This window comes from Equus asinus, chromosome 5 (genome assembly GCF_041296235.1).
Source record: "Equus asinus isolate D_3611 breed Donkey chromosome 5, EquAss-T2T_v2, whole genome shotgun sequence".
Lineage (NCBI taxonomy): Eukaryota > Metazoa > Chordata > Mammalia > Perissodactyla > Equidae > Equus > Equus asinus.
The window spans coordinates 27,291,520-27,318,032 of NC_091794.1; the positions used below are offsets into that span (position 1 = coordinate 27,291,520).

Here is a 26,513-nt window from a genome sequence, read left to right on the forward strand (position 1 = left end):
AATGTTTTCTATCTCAGCTGTGCTGATACTAATTTATAAAGCAGAAATTTGAAGCCAAGAATGCAGGACATGACACTCCATGTGACCAGGGTAATTCTTTCAGTGCTAGAAATGGTCATGCTAAGGCCTTTTTATCGTTGTCATGACAATAGGAGTCTCCCATTCCACATCCTTCAGATGGGGTTAGTTTACAAAACTTGTAATCCATATCCCTTGAGTTCAAGGTAATTGTTGCCTCATTCTTTCATAGCTGAGTACTCTTTCAGTTCTGTCACCTGATCGGGTGAGATTTGTCCTGTTGCTTCTTTACTTGATTGGATTCAGGTAATCTGTCTACTGCCCCATTCCAGTTTTGACTACACACCACAGCTATAAGGTCATTCTAGTGAAAATTTGGAACAGAATCTTCTGTGAACTATGTATTTTCTATATTTTGGTCATTTTTAAGAAGAAACTTTTCCTCATCTTTTTGTCTATCTTACTTTCAAGGATTTTTAAATTTCCATTTTCTTTTGAAGTTAAATCTGGACATAGCCTAATATAATCTGGGTGCTTGTATTTGATGTCTCTTCCAGGTTCACTTCTTCAACAGCTTTTTTCATAGACAGCTGGTAACCAAAGGATACAATGGAGTAAAAAGATGGACTAAAAAGGTATTCTCTTTCTTTTTTATTCTAAATGTGAAATGCAGATGATAAGCCACTGTGAGTGGAAGGATAAGAACTTTAATACAGTATGATGTTAATTAGAAACACACTCTTTAATGTGACAGTTGTTCTTTTATTGTTTATTTTAAATCTTATTGTTGGAAAGACAAAACACTAGTAAAACTCTGAGTCTATCCAGTTGACTGGAATATGCTATAACTGAAAGCACTGGGCAGGAAGTTAGTGGTTCCAGCATTGCTGTTAGCTTTTTATGCAACTTAGACAAGACATTTATTTTGGCCTTTAGATTGCTTATTTCTAAAACAAAATGATAAATCAGAGTAATCCCTAAGGTTCCTTCAAACCTTAATTCCTCTCTATAGTCATTGACTATGTCAGAAACATTATTTTTAAAGCCCGTTTATATTCTATTTTTGATATTTTGACAAAATTACCATCAGGTTCAAATCCCACAGTCATAGATCTAGAGATAGTGTAAATTTTCACTTTTTATATTGGATGGGTTAAAGAAATTAAGAGTAAGTCTTAAGTAGTTGTGGATGGAAATAACTTTTTGCAAGGTACAAACACCTGATTGATTGTTGCCATGTAGATAATATGTGCAAAATATCATCAGTAGGGCCAAGATAAGTGAAATGTGATTGAAGGGTGCAAATCTGGGGAGGTAGATATAATGAACTCAGGAATCAGACCTGGGTTCAGATCCTAGTTCAGCTACTCTACTATTGTAAGACCTTGGGCAAATTACTTAATGCCTCTAAGCTTCAGTTTCCTCACCTCTAAAATAAGAACATCAATGGTATTTACCTTGTTGTGAGGATTACATGAGATAATGCATATAAACCACTAAGCACATGATAAACACACAGTGATAATCATTACAGTTGTGTTGCTTAACAACAAGGGATAGTCCTGAGAAATGCTTTCATGTGATTTCATCATTGTGTGAACATCACAGAGCGCATACTGAAGGGGAACAAAAAGAGACACCCCAAAGAGTGTCTGTGTAACATGAGGATTATTTTTGGTTGTTTATTTTTAAGAAACGAAAGACTCAGAAAGGTTTCTTTACTATCTCCCCCTTAACTGCCTAAAAGAATTCAGATTAAAAAAAAAACCTGTCTCAGGAACTGAGCCATCACGTTAGCATAACATGAACTGGGAGGTAGACAGGGAAGAACCTAGAAAAGCCTGTTTGTTGGGCTCCCCGCTGTGTTCTTCTGTGTCTGTGTGGCCAAACACGTTTTCTAAACTTTTGCTCCTTTTCACCTACTTGTGAATTGCCTGCCTTCTTTTTGAAGTCCCTGACTCGTCCTACTCCCAACATCTTTTGTCTTTAGCTGAGGATGGTATTTAAGGTGAGGGCTTTCCCCATTTTAGCAAGTTACTCAGTTTTCCTAGGTTTCTGTCGTGTATACATGTTATTAAACTTTTGTTTGTTTTTCTACTGTTAATCTGTCTCATGTCAATTTAATTCTTAGACCAGCCAGAAGAACCTAGAAGGGTAGAGTAAAATTTCTTCCTCCCCTACAGTACTTAGAGAAACCTAGATGGGTAAGGCCTACTGCACACCTAGGCTTATATGGTACTAATGTTATGGGACTACCATTGTATATGTGGTCTGTCATTGACCAAAACGCTGTTATGCAGCACATGACTGTGTTATATTATGATGGGAAAAGACTAGTGTAGCTGGAATCCAGAGAGCAAAGTAGAGAATGGCATGAAATGGACCTGATCCAGAGATGTAGGGCCTTGAGTTCTGTGTTTTGAATTTTGTCCTAAATGTATAGCATGCAATTTGTAGTTTTTGCTCTAGCAGCACTGAAGAAGATGGATGAGTAGGAGGGCAAAGTTGTTGTGGATGGAACAGAAAGCCATTACAGATTCATGGTACTTTGGATTAGAATGGTAACAGGAGAAATGGAAGATATACACAAAATGTGAGTGTGATCCAGGAAGTAAAATTAACAGGACTTGGTGATGGGTTGGGTATGGGGATGAAGGAGAAGGAAGTGTGAAAGACGACTTGAAGTGCATGGCTTGTACCACTGGATGGGCTGTGGTGGTATTTATATGAGAAAAATTGAGGGCAACTAATTAGTAGGGAATAGGTCAAATTAAAAATATACATCCATATAATAGGATGCTGCTTAACCAGGAAAAGTTATGTAGTTGAGGAAAGATGATCATATATAGTGTGGAGTAGAGAAAGGTTATAAATAGCATGGAAAAATATCTGAATAATAAACAATGTGAGGGTGAAGGAATAAAATCAAGTTGATGAGTCATCAGTTATGTAAACTCTATCGGTCTAGCTACAAGTAGCTAAGCCAAGGCCTAGCCTGTAAACAGTAGCAACTACTATCATCCATTCTCCTCTGTGAATGAGATTAGAGGTTGTCTTGAGTTTAAAGCTAACTGACCCACAGTTAAACAGTTAATAGACCAGTGTTTCAGGATGTTAACCAATCTCTATTGGTATTCTAAAACCTGGAATAGATCTGGAAGGCAGAGTTTCCATTTTAGGAATCTAGATTATTTTCTCCCTCTCTTGAAAATGTGGTGGGTTTTCACCCCCCGCCTCATTATATAAATAATATATGCTTATTGTAAAAAAATTAAATAAAAAGTATAAGGAACAACAAGAAGAAAAAAGTTTGTGAGTCATTTCATTAAATAGAATGAATTAAATTATTTCATCCTTTCAGTCCTCTCTGATCGAGTTAAGTCATGAAATCCAGCTATATGTTGTATATAAGAGCATAAAATAGGGGCCAGCCCTGTGGCCAAGTGGTTAAATTTGCATGCTGCACTTCAGTGGCTCAGGGTTTCGCTGGTTCAGATTCTGGGTGTGGACCTAACACTGCTCATCAGGCCATGCTGAAGTGGCGTCCTGCATAGCACAACCAGAAGGACCTACAGCTAGAGCATGCAACTAAGTACTGGGGGGCTTTGGGGAAAAAGAAAAAAAAAATGAAGACTGGCAACAGATGTTAGCCCAGGTGCCAATATTTAAAAAGAAAAACAAAACATAAAATAATGTGAAAAAGAAGGACTGAAAATAAAGTAACAGTTAAAGAGGTACTGGGCAAATGCAAACCAAAAGAAAGGCGTGGTAAACAAAAAGAAGGAATAGCAGTATTAACAGCAGGTGAGGTCGAATTTAAGGTGAAAACAAACTGTGATAAAATTTGAATATATAGAAGATGGAACAATGATTACAAAAGCAAGGAGACCTTGATAAAATAGTAATAGTGGGAGACCTCTTATAGGACAAATCTTGTAGACAAAACATAAGATCATAAGTAAAAATTAAATAATACAACCAATACATTTGGTTTAATGGGTATATACTAGATCTTTATACTCCTCAAAAAGGGAATATACATTTATTCCTGTATCTAAGGAAATTGATCACATACTTGGCCACAAAGAATATTATGACATAGATTATTCCTTGATCAAAATTCAATCAAATTAAAAATAATAAAAGGTGAGTAAAAAATCTTAACAATTTGAAAATTTTACAGATACACATTTTACTGGATATAATCCTTGGATCTAAAACAAAATAAAAAAGGAAATCATATGCAAACTGTCTAGAGAAAGGGATGGAATGGAGAACACATCTTACCAACCACTATGGAACGTAATGAAAGCTGTTTTGAGGAGAAAGTTAATGGCCATAAATGCCTTTATTATTAAATAAAAATGAAAAGTAGAAGAATTAAGTCCTCACTAGATTAGATTATATTAAGATTAAATTATAGAATGACCAAAGATTTGAATGCAACAAAAATGAAACAATGAAAGTACTAAGAGGATCCATAAGAGAACTTTTTTTTTCTTAAAGATTTTATTTATTTATTTATTTTTCCTTTTTCTTCCCAAAGCCCCCCGGTACATAGTTGTATATTCTTCGTTGTGGGTCCTTCTAGTTGTGGCATGTGGGACGCTGCCTCAGCATGGTCTGATGAGCAGTGCCATGTCCACACCCAGGATTCCAACCAACGAAACACTGGGCTGCCTGCAGCAGAGCGCGCGAACTTAACCACTCGGCCACGGGGCCAGCCCCCATAAGAGAACTTTTTAAAAATAATCTCAGGGTAGCAAAGTCTAGTCTGTGTACAACTTAAAATTCAGATGCTATAAAAGAAAAATGAATTCAGTTACATAAAAAGAAAAATAATTTTGCATTTAAAAATAGGAGTGGTATAAAAAGACAAACAGTAAACTGGGAAAAATATTTGCAGTTCATATCACAGAACTAATTTTCTTAATATACAAAGGGCTTCTATAATCAATAAGAAAAAGACCCTACCAACTCAGTAGAAAAATGGGTGAATGATATGAATGAAAAGGTTTGTAGCAAAGAAAGGCTTATTATTGAGTTGTTCTGGATACAAGTCCTTTGTTAGATCTGTGTTTTGTGATTGTTTTCTCTCAGTCTGTGGATTTTCTACTTATTTTCTTAACTTTGTCACTTGATGAATGGAGATTTTTAATTTTAATGAAATCTGACTTACCATGCTTTCTTTTTTTATAGTTCTTTCTGTAGCCAGTCTAAAAAATATTTGCCTTCATATGTTTCTTCTAATAGCTTTATAGTTTTAGGTTTTACATTTACATCTCTGATACATCTCAATTTTTGTGTAAGACATGAGGTAGGGATCAAAGTTCTTTTTTTTCCCCTCCTTGTGAATATCCAGTTATTCCAGTGTCATCTGCTGAAAAAGAGTTTTCTCTCCCAGTTTAATTGATTTGGCACCTTTAAAAAAAGTCAGTTGACCATATATATGTGGGTCTCTTTCTGGACTTTGTGTCTCACATTGATCTCTTTGTCTGTTCTTATGGTAATACAATACAATATTGTCTTGATCACTGTGTCTTTATAATATGTCTTGAAATCACTGTAAGTTGGCCAGCTTTATCCTTCCTTTTCCAGATTGTTTGGCAATTCTAGGTCTTTTGCATTTTCATATAAATTTTAGAATCATCTTGTTAATCTCTGTTTTTAAAAGAACCTGCTGGGGGGCTGGCCTGGTGGTGTACTGATTAAGTTTGCGTGCTCTGCTTTGGCGGCCCGGGGTTCACAGGTTCAGATCCTGGGTGTGGACCTACACACTACTTATCAAGCCATGCTGTGGCAGCATCCCACATACAAAATAGAGGAAGATTGGCACAAATGTTAGCTCAGCTCCAATCTTCCTCAAGCAAAAAGAGGAAGATTGGCAATGGATGTTAGCTCAGGGCTAGTCTTCCTCACCAAAAAAAAAAAACAAACAAAAAAACCTACCTGCTGTATTATGATTTGGATTGCATTTAATCTGTATGTTTGTTTGGGGAAAATGGATATCTTAACAATAATAGTCTTCCAGTCCATGAACATGGTATATTTTCCATTTATCTGGGTCTTTAATTTTTCTCAGCAATATTTTATAATTCTTAGTGTACAGGTCTTGTACATTTTTTTAAATGTATCCCTAAGTATTTCATATTTCTGGAACTGCTATAAATAGAACTTTAAAAATGTTATCTTCCAATTGTTTACTGTTAGTATATAGAAATACAATTAATTTCTGTATATTGACTTTGTATCCTGTGACCTTGCAAAACTCACTGGTTCTAGGAGGTTTTTTTGTAGATTGTGTGAGATTTTCATAGACAGTCATGCCTGTAAGTAGTGACTGTTTTATTTCTTCCTTTCCAAACTGTATGCCATTTTTTTCTTGCCTTATTGCACTAGCTAGGACTTCTAGTACATTGTAGAATAGAAGTAATGAGACAGGACATCTTTGCCTTGTTCTCAATCTTAGGAGGAAAGCATTCAGTCTTTTGCTACTATTTACAATGTCAGCCATAGATTTTTTTTGTAGATGCTCTTTATCAGGTTAAGGAGGTTCCCTCCTATTCCTAGTTTGCTGAGAGTTTGTAATCATAAATGGATGTTGAGTATTATCAAATGCGTTTCCTGCATCTAAGGAGATGGTCCTATGGTTTTCCATCTTTATTCCTTTAATGAGACCCAAACTGAAGGAGCAGCACTTAATCGAGACATGCCAGTCTCAGGGCCACATCATGGCCCTCGAAGTTTCAGCTTGGTCATGACATAACTTCACTTCTGTTTACAGTACATTAGTTAAAGCAAATCACATGACAGGACTACATTTCTCCCCTTGGGAGATGCAGTGAAGCCACAGGGCAGTAGGCAGTTCTGTAGAATCTTCTTATAGGGAGGGCAACAAATAATTGGGATCAGTAATACAATCCACCACACACATCATTCTTAATTGTATGTATAAAGTTGTGTGTGTGTGAACATTAGTATATTAAAAAGAAGAGGAAAAAGATCTGGACAGATACACACTGAAGGGTATCTTTTTATCTGTATTTTCTAATTTTTATTTAAAAATTGTTTTTATAATTAAGAAAAATTTCTTTCTGAGAAGAATGTAAATTTGGTCTCATTTAATACTATATGTTAAGTATCCTTGTTTTAGATACTCAGAGTTTTTGAGCTGGAAAGGATCAGTTGTCTATCCTGTCTAGTATTTCCTTCTATCTCCCTCACCTCCCAGGTTTATGGATGTAGACGCTGAGGAGCAGAGGTGCTAAAGTGCTTTGCTTCAGGGTCATGTAAACGAGTAGAAGGTTCATCTAGAGCAGTATTTTATCTGAATATCAGAAAGCAAGAAGAGCTTGAGAAATAGTTTCTTAAAATCTGATGTAGTTTAAGATAGCCTCGTAAGTGTTTTAACCCAAGGAATCATTAAAATACTCTCAAAAAAATACCTGAAGAAAGAAACTCATTCACTCTTTCACATATGTTTATGGAGCACCTACTACTTTATCATCAGATCCACAACTGGGATTTTGAGTTGTTTTTTTGAGGAAGATTAGCCCTGAGCTAACATCCACTGCCAATCCTCCTCTTTTTGCTGAGGAAGATTGGCCCTCAGTTAACATTTATGTCCATCTTCCTATGTTTTATATGTGGGATGCCTGTCACAGCATGGCTTGATAAGCGATGTGTAGGTCTGCACCTGGGATCCAAATTGGTGAACCCTGGGCTGCCAAAGTGGAGTGTGAGAACTTAACCACTATGCCACCGGGCTGGCCCCCACTACTGGGATTTTGAATGGAATAGCAAATATTTCTCAACTGTAAAGGATATGTATCACGCTATAAAGGATGAATTAGGTTGTAAGTGATGTGTAAAGAATTATCAAGGATATTTTCCTGAATTTTGACATCTGGGAGACCTGAGGTGGTAATAAGGTTAATAGCTAAGATTTATTGGCTCCATATAATGTGCTAAGCACAGTTTTACACATTTTATATGTATTATCACTCTCAACAATGTCATAAGGTGGATACTATTGTTATCTGTATTTTATAGTTGAGGAAATCAAGGCACAAAGAAGCTACCAAAATTGCTAAAGTCATCTGGCCAGTAAGTGGAAGAGCCACAATTTGAACTTGACCAGACTTATTTCAGAGCCCGTGATCTTAACTACTATACTGAATCTTTAGAAAGAGAGAAGGCTTATATCCTGTGCAGTTTCCTAATAGCATGATTCCTTCCTAAATAATTGAGTCTAGGTCAAAGATGTGCACAAGAAAATTGGTTAAGCATAAAAATAAGGGACCAAGTTATATTAGGCAGTTGGTAAGCACAGGTGTAGCAGGTTAAATGGAAAGTAGTGCTTTCTGTATCTTCAGTTTTATTATTGTTGTACACTATAGCTTAGTAGTTATAAGCATGGGCTTCAGAGAAGACCTGGGTTCAAATTCTGGCTTCACCACATCTTAGTTTTATGACCTTGGGCAGGTCACAGGTCAGTAAATGGAAGCTGCTGTTTGTTGTTATTGATGTGGATAGCCTGTGGTGATGGCTGCATTTTGTTTCTTTTCTTAATCAGGTGGATTTGTTTAAAAAGAGTCTTCTGTTGATTCCTATTCACCTGGAAGTCCACTGGTCTCTCATTACTGTGACACTCTCTAATCGAATTATTTCATTTTATGATTCCCAAGGCATTCATTTTAAGTTTTGTGTAGAGGTAAGTTAATATCTTGCCTGTTTTTTCATTTATCTTGTGATTGACCAGATAGTATCTTAGCTTTAGATAAAACAGCAGAAGTCAGTACCATAGAGAGTCAGTTTCTGCCATGAAAACCATCTAAAATGTTGGCAGAGAAAAGGTATGCAAGAGGAATCTCCATATGGGGAGAGGTAGCTGTCTGTGGTCTGGATCCCTCTCTGAGACACATGTTCTATTTGGATTTTGTCAGATTTTTTTCTGCCTTTTCCGTAAAACTACATTTTGAATATGGATAGAAATTATTTTCCTTGGTTTCTCTTACAGTTAAGATTGGCTTGTATCTTCAAAGTAACTTCTGTAAGATGAATTATAACCAAGAGAATAAACTGGCAAAATATTAGAGTTCAACTAACAAGAGTACAACAAGATAAAAAATAAAAACAAGAAAAATCAGTAGGTTTCCTGATTTTCCTGCACTAGCCAGAACCAGTTAGGAAATGTAACTGAAAACAAAAAGCTTCCACTTTCAAAACCAACAAAGACGTAAATTACTCTGGAATATACCCTAGCGAAAATGTGCAAGTTCTTTAAGATGAAAACCCTAAAGTATTTAAAGGCAATTTGAATGGATGGAAAGATAGGCAGAGAGATCAATTCTCCCCAAACTAACATATGCCAATTTCTGTCCTAACCAATTTCCCAAGAGGATTTTGAGTGAAACCTGATAAGCTCATCCTAGAATTCATCTTGCAGAATTTATGTGCATGAACTGCTAAAAGTTTTGAAGTAGAACAGTGAAGGAAGGAATACTCTGCCTACTAGATGTCAAACCATATCACAAAGTTTTAATAATTAAAACTATATTTATATTGGCTCAGGGATAGACAAGTAGATTGGTGGAACAGCATAGAGAATCTAGAAATAACTCATGTATGTGGAAACTCAGTATAAGATAAAGTTGGGAAAGGACAGGCTATTCAGAATATGCTGTTGGGAAAGTTTGCTGTCTATTTGGAAAGTAAAATATAGATCCTTACTTCATACTATTTATAAAACAAATTCCAGATGGAATAATGACCTAAATATAAAACAGAAAACTGTGTAAGTTAGAATAAGATATAGAAGGTATGTTCTCAGAGTAGGGAAGCCCTGCTTACAGAGAACCAAAAAAGGAAAAGACATAAAGGAACCATTGGACCATATCGTAATTTAAAATTTCTGTATGCCATAAATTTAAAAGACAAGAAATAGACTTAGAGAAAATGTTTGTGACATATATAATAGTCACTTCCAGAATATATAAAGAACCTCCTATAAATGAATAAGAAAAAGAAGGATCTAATAGAAATGGACAAAGGATAAAAAGTAATTTTTAGGAAAAATGCAAATACACCTGGAGAGATGCTCAGCCTCACCAGAAATAAGGAAAATGCAAATTAAAACTATGTCAGTGTTCCCTTTTTTGCCTATTAGGAAAAGTTTGATGTTATTTAAGTGTTTACATGGGTGTAAGGAAACAGGCATTCTCGTATTTTCTGGTGGAGTGTATAAATTGATATAGTCACTTAGGGGACAATTGCACTTCTAATCAGTTCTAAGTACCTTATAAATTTAAGTACCTATTGCATACCAGTTCTACTTCTTGCTATCTACTCCATAAAAATGCTTGTATAGGGGCTAGCCCGGTGGCGCAGCGGTTAAGTGCGCACATTCTGCTTCGGCGGCTTGGGGTTTGCCGGTTCGGATCCCGGGTGTGAACATGGCACCGCTTGGTAAGCGATGCTGTGGTAGGCGTCCCACCATATAAAGTAGAGGAAGATGGGCACGGATGTTAGCTCAGGGCCAGTCTTCCTCAGCAAAAAGAGGAGGATTCGTGGCAGATGTTAGCTCAGGGCTAATCTTCCTCAAAAAACATAAAAAGCTTGTATATGCACACAAGGATGAGGCATGCAGCAGGATGTTCATTGCAGCATTATTGATAATAGTGAAAAATCAAAACAACCTAAATTTAGCTCTACCAACAGAATAGCTAAATACATATACTATAGTATATTCATACTATTAATTGACCACAGCAGTTAAAAAGAGTACAGTAGATCTTCGTGTCCTAACACGGAAAGATCTCCAAGACATTTTGAGTTTAAAAGAGCAAGTTGCAGAATGGGTGTAGTATGTTTATGGAAAGAAAATACATATATGCTTACATGTATATGTGTATATAGATATGTATATACAGACACACACTTGTATACACACACATACTTTCTTGTACTCATACTTCTACTTTGTCTTCAAGGGGATTAATTCATGTAACCTCTGACTTTACCCTTCGAAGAGAGATGCACAAAGAGGTTGAGGGCATAAGGGAAAATTTGAAACTCCAGTAGGCTTTATCTTGGTAGAGATTTCAGCAGTGGACTTGATTATATTTAATATTCAGAATGGTTTTAAGTTGACTTTCTAGAAACAGAATGATACCTTTACTTGCAGCCCTCAAAAATGAGGAGTATAGCTAAGGCCGGAATGTTTTTCACTTAGTTTCAGTTATTGATGGTTTCTGCCACGGGTTCCTTCCCTCTGTTGAGCACAAGCAGTAATTAAGACTTTCTTTTTGTCTTGCTAGTTTTTAAGTTTCAAATTCAGCAAGTTGACTTACTGCTGGAATAGGCTATCTCATAAAAAGTTTAAATTAAAACATAAACCAGTGTCCACAGTGAGTTCTAAGTGTATACCTGAGTACAGAAGGTCTGAGTCCTTCTTAACACTATGAAGTGAAAGGTCTGAAATAAAGTTCCAGCTTTAAACTCTTTAATACATACTCTTGCCCAGTGGTGGGGCCACAGCCCCTCTTTTGCTCTGTCTGCTATGGGCAGGTTGCATTTTTCACCAACTGATGGAACACAGCATCTGTGTTGTGGTTTCTTTTTAACCAGAATATAAGAAAGTATTTGCTGACTGAAGCCAGAGAAAAAAATAGACCTGAGTTTCTTCAGGGTTGGCAGACTGCTGTTACAAAGGTAAGTATGTGATGATGATGAAAACCCAGGCATGTCAAGGGGATGGAATTATCTAAGGGGTGGGTGTGTTTAAAAGCATTTGAAGACTGGTGATGAAGGTACCAATGGAGAACCTGGAGGCTGCAGGAAGGCAGCTCAGAATAAACCTCAGTTTAGTATTCATCATCTGGCTGCTCAATCTCCCAGCGCTTGCTGGGAACAAATAAATTCAGTCATTTCATCCCTGGGGCAGCTGCTAATGATAATGGTTGCTCTATTGAAAAAAAGAAAAAAGTATATATATAATTGATTTTTATTTTATTTTTGGTGGTCCCTGCCTTTTGCCTCACGGCTCTTATTTCTGGATGACCCATATAGATCCAAAAAATTACTGAAATGACTATTTGGATTCACTAAGGGAGCAAGTGCATTGAGCTCCTTTCCAGGCATTTGGGGAAGACAGTGGGCTGAGTGCTTCAGTCTGAACACAATCTGGAAGCAGCACTAGGTTGGTCCATAGACATTAAAGCTGTATGTGGAGCAGAGTGCCCAGGCATAGCCTCTCAGTCTTGTCACAAATACCAGTGTCTTACGTTTCATGGTCACTTCTTCATTGTTTCCAAAGTGTTTTTGCATGTATGATCTCATTTGAGCATTACAGCCTGTAAGGTAGGCAGGTCATTTAGGGATAAGCATCATTTTTATTCTGTAGATGAGAAAACTGAAGCATAGGTGTGACCTTGCTCAAAAGTCATCAAAACTATCGATAGATCAGGTCCTTGAACTCAGGTCTGTCTGGATCATTGACAATGTTAAAGAGGCAGGGTCTTGAAACAAACCTTTAACCCAACCCCAAAGGGACAAGATTGATTTGTTTGTCCCTGAACTCAACCAAATGCTAAATTTTTAACTTAAGCTTAAGTTTTGTGTTTTTAATAACCTGGTATACTAGTTCAAACCAGAATTGAACTTGTAAATTTTCTGAATTTACCCTACTACAATATCCAGGTATTCTCCTAAATTTAGTAAGGATCTTTCATATTCCCACTTTAGGCCAAATATAGTAACCAGTTCTTTTGGAAACGTACTGCTTACCTTTATGATTTCTTTCAAAGAACAGGACAGAGTTGTGTAATAGGAGATGAAAAGTGAAGACTACTAAGCAGGATGCTTACTGTCAAAGTATTCATAGTCCAGGCATGTATTCTCTGAGCCACAATTCCATTTTGATTCCATTGTCTGAATTGATAGCAAAACTAATTATCCAAATGGAAGTTTTATATAGGATTTTGTTTGATTTCCTATTTCTCATATTTAGGCAAAATGTTCTGTAGATTGTGGTTGATTGGTGGCTCTTTCCATGTGGTCAGATGCCTGCATAAAATCAAACACTTCAAATACCAGAGGTATACATCAGCTGTCCTGGATAGAGACCAGTTTCCTGTCTCTTGCTCGTTTTTCCATACAGACAGTTTTTCTTATCTGAAGAGGAGTACTTGGTCTTGTTTTAATGATCATTTTGTTTTTCCCCTTAGTGTATTCCGCAACAGAAAAATGACAGTGACTGTGGAGTCTTTGTGCTCCAGGTAAAGAAATAGTTTTTTCAGAATTTACGACGTGTGAATTAAATTTGTTGGGTTTAGAGAGGAGAGGTGGGAGTCCCTGTGATGTGTACACACTAGATACAGGTAACAGAGTACTTTTCCTCCTTCCCTTCCTTTGTTCTTGAGAAGCAGTAGTTTCTGCATTTTCAGATGTTATCATAAGGAACCACCACCTTCTAAGGCCAAGAATGAATAACTGGTATCATCCATGTCTTATCAGAGGTTATTAGTAAGCCACACTGTAGACTCTCTTGAATTTGTCCATATCATAGACCCTTGGCATTTGCAGTTAACTGTATATTTTTTTTACCATTGGCAAATGATCCTTAACCACTCAGTAAAAACTAATTAGATTTTAAATAAGGGCCACATTCAAAAACTGTGGTTTCTCATGCTGTAGGTTCTCTCAGTGGTCTAAAAGGGCTATTGAAAAATGTGTTATACATTATATTTATGAAGGATATTATAGTATATAATTCATAAATTTAGAGATTTGCAAAGATCTTAGAAGATGGGCTCATTCATATGACTCATGAACATCTGAGGTTTGTAAACAAATTCGAGTTCTCTTAAAGGCCATGTTAGGTCTAGCTGCATTCTCAGCAGGTTGCACCTTGAGAAGAATTGGCGCCTCTTCATTAATCTGCTTTTCACAGTATTGAGTGGGGAGGGAGGGGAGATCCCAAGCCATATACTTGCCTGGAAAGTTGACTGTAATTTGGAGGTAAATGTTTTACAACAATGTTTTACAACAAGTTTTTAAAAACTTTAAAATGCTGCCTTAGCCCCTATTCTATTAGGTCTGCATCTGGTAAAATACATCGGGCTGGTATGTAACTCCACATGCCACTTACATGTTTCTGGGACCTTTGCAGTACTGCAAGTGCCTCGCCTTAGAGCAGCCTTTCCAGTTTTCCCAAGAAGACATGCCCCGAGTGCGGAAGAGGATTTACAAGGAGCTATGTGAGTGCCGGCTCATGGACTGAAACTCAGCAGGGACTCTGGGATGTCTGACCAAGTTGGAGCAGATGGTTTGTTACTTGAATCTCCAAACACTTATTTGAATTTTTACAGATATTTCACATCAGTGGTGTTGGGCCACTATTGTTACCTCAAATTTATTTTTTGCCCTTATTCATTTCTCTAGCTACCATGTACTATTTTTTAATGTTCACTTTGGTTTCATTTTTATTTTTATGGATTCCGCGTGTTCCCCCCCCATATTTAATATTTATTATCCAAACGCATGCATATAGACAGAGCATGCAATGCAGAGTATTAAAAAAAATGCCTAGTAGATTTGGTGCAGCTTTTGAAACTTAGTTAGACGTGAACTGAATGCAGGTTTAAAATTTAATCCCAGAACCTAAAAATACAAGATGTTTTTGATACAACATAACTCTGAGAATAGTAGATGTTCCCTGGGGCATAAAGGGTAGCTTGGGGTGGTTCTGACAAAGCCAGTCCTGTTTTACTTCTACCAGCAGCACCTTTCACTGACTTCCCTCTCCAAGTGAGTCTTGGAGAGTGAGCTGCATTCCTTTTGAAGGCTGAGAAGGAAGTGGCCATAAACTGACTGGTGTGTTCTGTTTATGGAGGCACACTTGTAGGCACAGTGCCTGCTTTGGGAAGAGTTGACTAAGGTTGAGAACAAGACAATGATCTTGAGGGTCTTGTTATCTTAACACGAGAGATTTCAATCTTGGTTTTAAGAAGAATTATAATAAATGCCTAAATCTTATAAATGCTATTGCTGGAACATTGAATTCCCTAGATTTTTCTGTTTTTGATCCATTAAAAAATTAATATCCATCAAACTAGTGGTCAAACAAATGAGAATTCGGCCTTTCTAAGAGTAATATACAAGTTGTCACTTCCTGTGTGTTGTCTTCCATATGGAAGAAATTTAAGACTTGCCAAATACCTTTCTATTTCAAGGGTATTTAAAATACAAACATTCAAAACTGAAGACTGACTTTAGGTCTTTTGCAGATGGGTGGGGAGGAGAGAAGAGGAAAGGTTAATAAAGAAAAGTTGATTCTGCGTGAGTACAGCAGATGCTTCCTCTTGTCTCTTTCGTGATCTAGGAACATGCAGGGCTCCTGATTTGGCTTCTGCTTGACCAACCCTGAGACTCCAGCACAGGGAGTCCTTCTTTTGCTTCTGTGAACCTCATCTTGTAGGGAAAGGCAGAAGTAGCCCTGTCCTTACACTTAGCTGCATTAGGACTAAAAGAATGGATTTTGCATCTTTAATCTAGCTTTTTGTGATATTTGAAAGGAAAGGAAATAAGGAAAGATGCATGTTAAACTCCCAAATTACCTTTTCTGAACTGGGGCAGGAAAAACAATAAATGTGTATATGAGAAACTCAGAAGCTTGTACAGAAAAATATCAAGTAAATGGCAAAAGATATTTGGATTTATGCCTAGTTAGGTGTGGGGTGTTGGAAATAAAAAGCTAAAGTATTCAGTTTAACTTGGCCATAAGGTGAGGCTGGCTGCCAGCAGTTGAGAGTGGAGTCAGGATGTGTTTACATGCAGGGTTCCCATCCCCAGACATTCCAAGCACCAACACCAGTGTTTACGTTGTAAACAGTCCCAGCACTTTCCTCAGTCCCCCAGACGCAGACTCCTTGGTATAAAACCAGGTCAGTATTTCTTGGTGTGCTTCAGGTTATTAAAAAGACTGAGATTAGAGGCACTTTATGCTGCTACAGGTAGGGTTGTGTCAGCATTAGGAAAGATGACAATTTAAAGTGGGGAGGATGTCTTCTTGAGGTTTTCAGACATAATTCTGCAAACATGAGATTTTTCAAATCTGTATGTGAGACATTTGCCTAACTTTTTTTTTTTTTTGTAGCTATATGAAGTAGCCAGTAACTAGGCTATCAATTCAAAATGTCTTACACTTTAGAGCTCCGTATCTCACTTCCTCACTGACAGAACCAGGCATGCGGACGAGACTGAAAGAACCGTGTTCTGGCAAGAATCTCAATGCCCAAAGTTTGAGTTGCCATTTCCTCCAATGTGAGAAATGGTCATCCTCTGAGCACTGAGGCATGCATGGATGAACATAGAGAACCTAAAATGCGCTGTCCAAGTCTAGTTTCTCTTTTATTATAGGGCACCTTGAGGTGCACTGTCCAGCATGCTTTACCCTAAATGTTAAGTACTTTTAAGTTTGGTTAAAATGTCGCTCATGACACTTGGTTTTAACACGGTCATTTTCCCCCTCCTCTTGTGATTAGGTGTAAACCTCTATTCAGCCCAAGTCCTCCGTTAGAATGGCCTTTGTCCTGATGTTTGCAATAATTGCTTCCTTGCAACGAAGACATTTTTGAAATATACTCTAGGCTGTTGGTAGAAGAGACAGGCATTGTTTCACTGTCACTAGCTTGGCACTGAGTTGTTTTGATGCCCACAAGATGGGCAGACCTTATGCTTTTTAGGGTTGAGTGCAGGCCTTGTACAAACTAAAAGCTACTTATGATGTGCCTTCAACAAGCTGCCCAGTCCTCTCCATCAGCAAACTTACCAGTCTGTAGTTGCTTCTTTCCAGTGACTTTTCCTTTTCCTTTTGTTAAATCTGTAGCAATGAATCTAGATTTAATTCAACTTTTAGTTAAGGTCTCTGAAGAATCGTAGAGAACAAGCCTTCTCATAAGGAAGGGAAAAGAAGCAGTTGCTGCCAGTAATCCCCAAATCACTTTTTTGGCTTTGCATTGTATTTTCTACTTATCACTGAATACTGGTAACACTGGTCATCTTGAATTCATAGTTGGAACAAAACAATAACAGACCTAACTGGGACACAGCCAGCACTAGCCTAAGTTGAGCTGCCCTTTTTCTCTATGGTTGTGGTTCACTGCTTCCCTGGGTTAGAAGAGAGAACTGGGAGCTCTGAATGGATCAGATCCTTCAGGCGAGAAACTGTATTAATAGTGTGAATTAGATAAGCTGACTGCCTGCTCTGTTTAATCTGTTAAGAAACTGAACTAATCAGCAGCTATAAAGCACATACTTTGTTATGTGCAAGGCTGTGCCTCCTGGCCTGTAGATAATTAAGACGACCCAGGGAATACCATCAGAGAATTGCTAACTGTATTTGGGTGTTACAAAAGCAGACCTGGACAAGCTGTTCACTTAAATGGTACCTTTTGGTCAGAAAAAGAATTTATTGAAAGATTGTGATGATGTAAAATTACTCAAACCTTCTAGCAAAAATATTTTTTTGAAAAATAAACTAAATGCCTTTATAAACGTGTGTTCTCTTGTGTTGAATACTGTGTACTGTTTGGTGAGTAGTCATCTTTACCAATGACATTCCACTCACGACAAGGTTCATTAATGAACAGTGACCAGTATAGGCTCTAAGCAGTCTACCCTTACATAGCACTGTCCAGTAGAATTTTCTGCAATGATGGAAATGTTCTATATTTGCATCCACTACAGCAGCCACTAGCCAGATGTGGCTATTGAGCATGTGAATGTGGCTAGTGCGACTGAGGAACTGAATGTTTTTTTAATTAGCTACATGTGGCTAGTGGCTACCATAATGGGTAACTGTCAAGTCAAAATGGACATGCAAATTCTGTACATTAGTCACAGATTCTCCCCAAAACACATTCATATATATTCCAGAGTAAGAGAGTTCCAATGTCCCTCGTCATAGGTGAGGAAATGGGCATAGACAATGATAAGTTGGTCCAACTTTATTGAAATCTATTACAGAAGACAATTCAAATAGGAGCCACTGTCTGGTTTTAAGGCCTGTAGAAATCAGTTATGTTTTACTATAAAAGAATATAAAATACATTAATTCGAACCACAATGTAAAAGGAAATTTTAGAAATGAATAGCGTGTCCTCATTAAATTAAATATTTGCAAAACAGCTCTTTTAAAAATTCAAATAAGCAGTTTGAATTTAAAGAGAAAACCTACACTTACTGTAACATGAAAGATGTTCACATTGAGATACTTAAACCCCAACTTTCACAAACTACTGGAACCTGGGGGATACTCTGTTGCTACATGAAAAAATCTGACTTATGTCAAGGAAAATTAGACTAGCGGTTTTAAATGAGCAGTAGTTCACATAGAATATTAGAGAGAAATCACCTCTTGCCTTAAAAATGCAAAATAAATTCTCTAGACTCCCTTCTCTGTAGAGACCATCAGCTCACTATCAAGGCTCTGAAACTCAGTAAGCATATCAGGGAAAAAACAAGACAGACTTCAGTATGAGAATTGGCCGAAACACATTTCCTGAGGGAGGCATTTCGGATTGTTTTTGTTAAGCATTCTCTCAATCTTCAAGCTCTTTTTTTAAACCCACTCCATTCCCAAGATCACTCTGAAAATGAAAAGAATAAATCTGATGGCCCTCACAGCAACCTTCATCTTGTCAAAGCGGTTAACTCACGTCCCCTGATATTTTATCCCATTTCCTACTGACAGTGTGTACTGCACCCCCGCCACCCCCCCCCCCCACCCCGGCCTTACAAGCATTTCAGGTTCTCCATAATACCAACTCTTGCTTTTTTTTAGCTTTAGGTAAAACACATCTTTTGAAAAATGTGTTGAGTAAATACCCTTCAAGCCCTGTCCCTAATGTCCTGATATATAAAGCATGGAAGCAGGTGGTTTCCCCTGGGTCTAAGGCTTACTTTTGCACCATTTGGGAACTTCCCTTGACTCCTAAGTTTGCCTTTAGAGATTAGAATTCAACACAGAAAGCAAATTCAGTTGTCAAACATCTGTTCCTAATTTAGAGCAAAGCTATACAACAGAGCAAAACTCCATTTATTAAACTTTATCTCATGCAAACTTAGAATTTAAAAAATAATTCCAGGACCCAGTGTAGACCATGAACCTTCTTAGATGCAAACATGGTAAACAAATTTTTAAATTTTTCCAGTCTTCCTAAAAGAAGTGTGGTGTTTGGGACAGATAGATCAACATAACAGATCAAATGTGTTGCCAAGGAACACAATTTTTGACCTGGTAACAGAAAATCATTCTGGTAACCTGACACATGGCCAGCATTCTAAGACTACAGAATTAAAGGCATTCTTTTGGATTCTGTCCTTTAATAATTTTCAGAGGAAAACCATGAAGAGGCTTCCAGCTCAGTAGAGACATTGATCAAAGCTTGGTAAAATGGGCAGGTTTGCAGACCTTGGGTAATGTATGTCAAATTCAGCAGGCCAAAGGAGGGAGTTTTTCGTGATGGGGCGCTCACCACTCACTGGTTTTGGGCCAGTTTTCCATAGCCTCCTCTCCCAGCATCATAGTCCTGCCGATACTCATCTCGTACCTTAGTTGAAAAGAACACAAGTTACAGCATAGAGAAGATTGGTGTAACAAATATGTCAGACAAACAACTAAGCCTTTTCCAGTGTCATAATGTGAACATTCAAGCAGGACATAACTTTTTTTGAGCAACTGATATAAAGCTCAACTGCCTTGCAAAATTAAGACTACCCAATGTTTTTTTGCCAAACATCAGTCATAATCATTCATCAGCGTTCAAAAATAGCACATTCCAAACAGCAAGTACTTAACTATGCTATTTTAAAGTAAAAACTTAAAACTCATTTCAGTGCATTTTACTTTTGTTCTAGACACTCTGGCAAGTGGAAAATATCTGGCAGATATCCAATAATGGCTGCTTATAGAAATGTATGGAATATACTATCTCATGGTTTAAAAAATAATTTACCAATTCCAGTGGGCGGTTTTCAGATTCATTTCAAACCAAGGTCATAGACACAAAGTTAATTTTCAAAAAAGCAAATACAAATTGACAAGACACTTGTTATTAGGACTAGAATCCTAGGCAAAGGCGGAGCCCAGAGAACCTTCCTGCATACCTGGCCCCCAGATCGCCCACGGCCGTACTGCCTGCCCTCCTTAAAGCCTGCGTCCCAGTCTGTGCGAATGATCCGGTCATCCAGACGAGTTCCATTTATGTACCGCATAGCATTTTCTGCATCTGCTCTTGAATAGTATCTTAAGTATAAGTATTAAGGAACGCTGTATAGCATTTCACCAAACATTTCTGGAAATACAGGAAGCAACATCTAAATGAAGCTGAGTTAAGAAAAAGTACAAATACTAATCCAACCAAATGGAGTTAAAAGGCAATAATCTGGCTTGCACAGGCCTGTTTGAGGTTGGTCCAGAAGCACTCAGAGAGTCAAACAGGACACTTATCCATGGCTACATTGATCATGATTTCCTGGATAATCCTATTAATAATCACTTGGTCCCATTGTCTCCACATTTTGGTGTGCAAAATGTATGTTCAGTGCAGGCTTAGACCACAAACTGCACAATTCTTAACCAAGGAAACAAGAGCATCCAAATTTGGAGCTGTATATTCAAGAACAACCTTAATAAAAAGAGGTCACAGGGCATATGGAATCGTCACTGTATTTCATTAGAAGGAAAGACTCACAGTATCACTCAGGTTAGTAGTTCCCAAACCTATTTAATTGGATCTATTAAATCTATCTTTGGGAGAGTATTAAAAAAAAAACTCTACAAGCAATTTTGATTATTAGCTGGGTTTAGAAAATGCTGATCTAGACTTTTTTCCTTGTCTTTAATTACACAGGTAGGGAAACCCTGCTGAAATTCTAGTGTCCAGTACCCAGCACACAGTGGGCGTTCAGAAATTTTTTGTTGAATGAATGAAATGAATGCTAAAAGGGCAGAGAAAAAAAACACTGGCAATGGCAGCTTCTCTTTCGAGTATTTGCCATTATGATTGTTGATCTTTGACCTACAAAGCAAATGCAAAAACTCTCCCGTTCTCAGAGACCGATTATCATCGACGAGGTGGATTTTCTTTGCCTTTCGTGTTTCCATTTGTTCTCCCTGCCCATGAACTATTTTATGCTGTTACCACCAAAGGCAAAAGCAAAACCCGGGCACTCTGGCCCCTAGCGTCTGAAGGGAGAAGGGAAGAAGCTTGTAGAGCCCAGAATCAGATTCCAAACTCAAAAGTGGGGAATAGGTTCAAGCTGATAGAGTACATTTCTCTTTTCCTTCTCAAGACCCCCCCTTAAAATGAGAGAAAAGAAACATACACCTACAGAACAGAAGAGGCCATCAGCAGATAAGAGATTCAACAAAAGCTGATGGAAGAGTGCTTAAGGGATGAAACAAAGTCACAGTGTGAAATATTCTTGAAGGGGCTTCAAGGGGACAGCAAACCCAGAAGGCTCTTAATTCACAGCTGAATAAGAAGTGAGGCTGCAAATAAAATTTAATTAAAGGTCTCTATGTGGGAAGACCTGCTAGCAGGAAGGCGTTTAATCCCAAGCAAATAAAAATAAAATGACAGGGTTCTGAACGAACTGTCTGGAGGAACGAGGGCAGTGTCTTTGATGTGAGCAGGCCAAAATAAAACCCCTTTTCATTCTGGCATTTGGGAAACCCACATATCCCAAAGAAGGGCTTGAGAGAGAAGCTCTGCCTGCGTCCACAAAGTCAGCCTTCTTTTCCCTAATATGGTGGGTAACCCAGGGATCACTAGACATTTAAGGAAAATTTACAGCATAAATACAACCAAAAGAAACAGCTAATTCAGGGCACAGAAAAAAAATTCAAGACATGTTAGATCAGCTCTGGGAAATTTCTCAGAATAATAAAATGACCAAAAAAGAAAATATTAACTAAGAAAAAAAACACTACAGGATACCAGAAGCTCCAATATTTAGAGTTTCCAGGGAGAGGAGAAATGTTCATCAGTAAATACCTATAAAATCAAGCTATAGATATCTACATAATGCAAAACTATGCAGCCATTTTAAACATGTAGACCTATGTGCTAACATGGAACAATCTCTAAGGCAAAAAAAGAACAGTGCATGCAGTAGACTGCCACACATCCAAAGGAATACCTCTGGAAAGACACCCAAGAGACTGATAATTGATTGATTCTGGGTTTAGAATGGTACTGGGATTTCATTTCCACTACACCCTTTGGACTTTTTAAAACACCATGAGCATATATTCTCGAAAGATTGTTTTTCATAAAGAATCAACTATCAACAAAGCATGGATTTCGGAACAGAATGTAAATGTTACCAGCTTTCATAACGTAAGAGTGTAGACACACTGGACAGAAGGCAGAAGGTAGATGAAGGAAAGAGAGGTAGAGATAAGTGCAGGGCTGCTAATTAGTAAATATCCTCACTCATTTTTTAGACAGGTGACTAGCCACTCTCGGCCCCACCCTCATCCAAGAGGGTCATAAAACACCCAGGAAGGATACTCCACAAAGCAGAATCCACATGCTGTTTTTTTCATTTTATCCAGGCCCATAATGATTTTCTTTATGTCACCACTTTTGCTGAAGAGTTCATAGATTTGTTCCTCAGTTGTGTAAAAGGAAAGATTTCCAACATATAATGTACAGCTTTTCTTCAGTAATTTTTCCTGTTCTTCATTGTCACCCTAGAATTTCAAACAGAAAAAGTTAAGCAACACAATCTAAGAAGAGCCTTGCTTAAATAGTATTCTTAAGTATGAGAAAAAACTTTCATTAATTCTGATTTGGGAATCAGCTTCTGTCATCATCTCAATCCACCACAAATCCTTTGCCAAAAGAAAAACAGTCCATGAAGCACTATGCAAGGCCCAGACTGCTTTTAGTAGAGGGTCACGGCTTGAAAGTACGTTGCACGTAGCCACCCTCCTCCAGCACCATGCCGCCACACGAGTGGCATGACTTTTCCCTGAACACTCCATATCCTCAGCACTGGATCCTTCTCTAACGGCCCAACTTTAATTTCTGGACCTTGAACCAATATATCAGAAGGGACCCTTTTATCCTTTGTAGTGAAAAAGAAATGGATTTTCAGAGATAGGGTACCTCTTACAAGACTTCCATAGAGAATATTCAAAGCAACAACTGCCTAGCTGGTTTACAGCCTCATCTATTTTTCTCTGAGTTTAGAAGAAAATATAGTGGTCATTAAAAATGAGATCTCACTTTCTTGATGGGCTTCCTAATTTGGAAGACAGGATGAAGCCAGAGACAGGAATACAACTGGGCTTCAGCCAACACACCTGACAATCCCTGGGGACAAGATGGCTCATCATGGGGTAGACATGGTATTTAGATGCCTTTACAGAAACCTGTGTGGCCGTCCCTGGACTTTCTCTTCTAGCCTCCACACTGGGGAGGAGTAATGCTAATTAAAGAGAAGACCTACCAACTGACCTGCTTGCAGGCCCTTCTGACCCAGGTTAGGGCTCTAAGATCAACCATAAGGTGGTATTCCAGCTTGGAAAGTATCTGAGTAGATCCATACTCAGGCCCCCAGAGCATTTGCCAACAGGCCTCCCTTCTTCATTTACTATTCCATATAGAATGCTGGTTCAGTTTCCTTCCCTCAGAGAATAAGACTTTCCATTACTCGTCTCTGAATGCTTTGCAGCACAGTGCTCTGAGTAATAGGTCTCATGGGGTCACATTCAGCGGTAGAATAGAGAAACCATCTAAACTCAAATCAAAAGGAAAATGATGAAATAAATTATGGTACATCAATACATATAAAGCTATGCAGCCCCAAGAAAATGTGCATCCACGTGCAGTGATATGGAGGATCTCCAGACAGAGCAAAGTGAAAAAAAAGGTACAGAACGTGAAGGTTATGCTCCAAGTTATTTTTTTTTTAAAGACTGGCACCTGAGCTAACAACTGTTGCCAATCTTTTTTTTTTTCTGCTTTTTATCCCCAAATCCCCCCAGTATATAGTTGTATATATATTTTTAGTTGTGGGTCCTAGTTGTGGCATGTGGGACACCGCCTCAACATGGCCTGACGACTGGTGCCATCTCCATGCCCAGGATCCAAACCAGCGAAACCCCGGGCCGCTGAAGCGGAGCGCGCGAACTTAACCACTTGGCCACGGGGCCGGCCCCATATTTTTTGAAAGTATAAATACACATAGATATCATACACAAGAAACAGATAAGTATGTCTGCCTCTAGGGAGAATCAAGGAACTGCAGGTCAGGAATTTCCATGTATGATGTCTCATTTCATTCTCAGAACTGAATGAGGCAGGTCCTAATGTATTACCCCGTTTTACACCTGAGGAAACAGTTAAGTAACCTGTTCCAGGTCACACAGCTACTCAGTAGTCGTAGCTGGTATCCAAACCGTCTTATCCCATACGTATCCCATACGACCCTGAAAAGTTCATAGGACAAGAGTCATTCTACATTAAAACAGGTTTTCAAAACTTTGGAATGAGACATTAGATAAAATAGATTCACTTTATATTACTGCTGTTACTGAGCTGTTAAAATTATGGTGAGGAGGCATTTTCTTGTCTTTCTACTTTTCTCACTCATGTAAGCAATGTCCAAACAAACAGCCTACGGCTTAAGACAACTGTGGTATAAGTACCTGCGGTATGATATTAATGTGGATTCCATTCAGGGAACACCAGAAATTCTGCATGACAATATCTTCCTACTACCTAAATAAAGCTATAGGCTTCAGACTGCAGAGATGAATAGCAAAAGTTGAATCCTTTCACTGTTTTAATCTTGCAGGATGCTTGAAATTCAAGATGGTTATGATGTGGAACTTTCTAAAGTGATGAGAACCGTAAAAGTGATAGAAGTGAAAATCATGCCTGGCATCTAGTAAGCATTTAAAAACCACTGATAGGGGCTGGCCCCGTGGCCGAGTGGTTAAGTTCACGCACTCCGCTGCAGGTGGCCCAGTGTTTCGTTGGTTGGAATCCTGGGTGCGGACATGGCACTGCTCATCAAGCCACGCTGAGGCAGCGTCCCACGTGCCACAACTAGAAGGACCCACAACAAAGAATATACAACTAGGTACCGGGGGGCTTTGGGGAGAAAAAGGAAAAAAATAAAATCAAAAAATAAATAAATAAGCTGCTGATAGAGTGAATGAATTTAAGATCTTCCCCAATTTCCCCTCAAACAAAATTTCCTTTTCCTTACCCTACCAACACGTTTTACATTCTCCAAGCCTACCCTCTTTTATATGCCCCCCTCCTTTCCCAGTCAGGAGGGTTCTCCCTTTTCCCAAGCCTCACAGCCCCTCCCTTCCCACTCATCATTTCTGCTCTGGATTATGGTTACTCGCCTCCATTTACAATCCCTACTAGAGGATTATGAACTCTAAGGATGCGGAAACTGTCTTTTCTCTCCCTCTAAAGTTTGGCAGAAGGCTTCAGCAACAACACTCAAATGTTTACTGAAAAGCCAGTGGTTAATGTGTCGTCCACCCAACTCCCGCCTTTGCTGATACTGAAGAGCCACCCTGAATATCTGCAGCCTTCCCTTTTCCCACATGATCTGCTATAACAGAGGCCAAACTATAATTTCCCTCTTCTGAAACCCAGCAGCTCTCTGATCCTGACATCCAGACACTTAACGTGCCTAGCTTGGCTGGTGTCCACTCCAACGGCTTCCTAAGGGTGGAGACAGGGCTCTACTTGGTGTCTACTACCCACTCCGTAGAACTCTGTAGGGCCGTTCTACCAGACCAAGGAAAGGCCTCGAAGCGCCAAAGGGCAGTTTGGCTGATCTAATTTAAATTTTAAGTAATTAAAAAGTCCCGGTATCTGGGACAGGAAGACACCTCCACATACTCCAAGTGTCAAAATGACACCTGTACCCCTCATCACAAAGTCACCTTTCCGAGGCACGGCCCATGAAAACATGAGCCACCACTACTACCGCCGCTCGAGCCCCCAGGCATTGGCCCGGGAACAGGGAGCGAAGTCAAGAGAATGGGAAAGCGAGCGGCAAATTCCCTGTCTATGAGAGACGGGGATTCGGTGATATCCAAATGCCCTTTCAGCATCCATTCGCCAGCAGGCACCGGGGCCTCACTTCGCGTTTCGAGAAACCAGAGAATGGCAGACGATACAACGAGACACGAGCAGATTCCCATCTCAGCGTTCCGATCCAGGGCCTTCCCTTCTCGCGGCCCGGCCTCCCTCACCCGGAAGTGCTGGTCCCGGTACTGGCTCAGCTCCACGTAGGAGTCGCTGCGCAGCGCCTTCAGGAGGCCGCCGGACATAGCGCAGAGAGGTGGTTTGGGGCGCCGCCACTCCGGGAACAACGAGGCCGCCGCGGCGCTGGCGGAACCGGAAACGCGCGGAGGCGGCTGCTGACAGTGGGAATCGCGCGCACCAATC

At 38.8% G+C, this 26,513-nt stretch overlaps 2 protein-coding genes across 13 annotated transcripts in view; one reads left to right on the forward strand and one right to left on the reverse strand.

The window, feature by feature from the left end:
- Positions 1-17,574, forward strand: part of SENP5 (SUMO specific peptidase 5) — a 45,470-nt gene extending 27,896 nt beyond the window's left edge. For 3 of the 9 annotated variants that reach the window (XM_070509118.1, XM_070509119.1, XM_070509114.1), the window contains 4 exons: positions 576-653; positions 8,594-8,731; positions 13,245-13,295; positions 14,189-17,574. In XM_070509118.1, the coding sequence (XP_070365219.1) occupies positions 576-653; positions 8,594-8,731; positions 13,245-13,295; positions 14,189-14,299 (378 nt within the window). In that variant the 3' untranslated portion in view covers positions 14,300-17,574. Of the gene's footprint in view, positions 1-575; positions 654-8,593; positions 8,732-11,646; positions 11,731-13,244; positions 13,296-14,188 lie in introns of all 9 variants that reach the window. The other 6 variants (XM_014868123.3, XM_044771347.2, XM_070509120.1 and 3 more) reach the window with 3 other exon arrangements.
- Positions 17,575-18,010: 436 nt separating this feature from the next.
- NCBP2 (nuclear cap binding protein subunit 2) lies at positions 18,011-26,452 on the reverse strand. Of its 4 annotated transcripts, none has more exons than XM_014868131.3 (4): positions 26,318-26,452; positions 22,599-22,780; positions 20,188-20,326; positions 18,011-19,631 (listed from the first exon to the last, which is right to left on the reverse strand). In XM_014868131.3, exons 1-4 carry the CDS (start codon positions 26,393-26,395, stop codon positions 19,560-19,562), a joined length of 471 nt encoding a protein of 156 aa, XP_014723617.1. In that variant the 5' UTR covers positions 26,396-26,452; the 3' UTR covers positions 18,011-19,559. The 4 variants fall into 4 exon arrangements, with proteins under 4 accessions (XP_014723617.1, XP_044627287.2, XP_070365224.1 ...); XM_044771352.2 differs by having other exon boundaries at positions 26,006-26,395; XM_070509123.1 differs by having other exon boundaries at positions 26,206-26,325.
- Between the last annotated feature and the right edge of the window lie 61 nt (positions 26,453-26,513).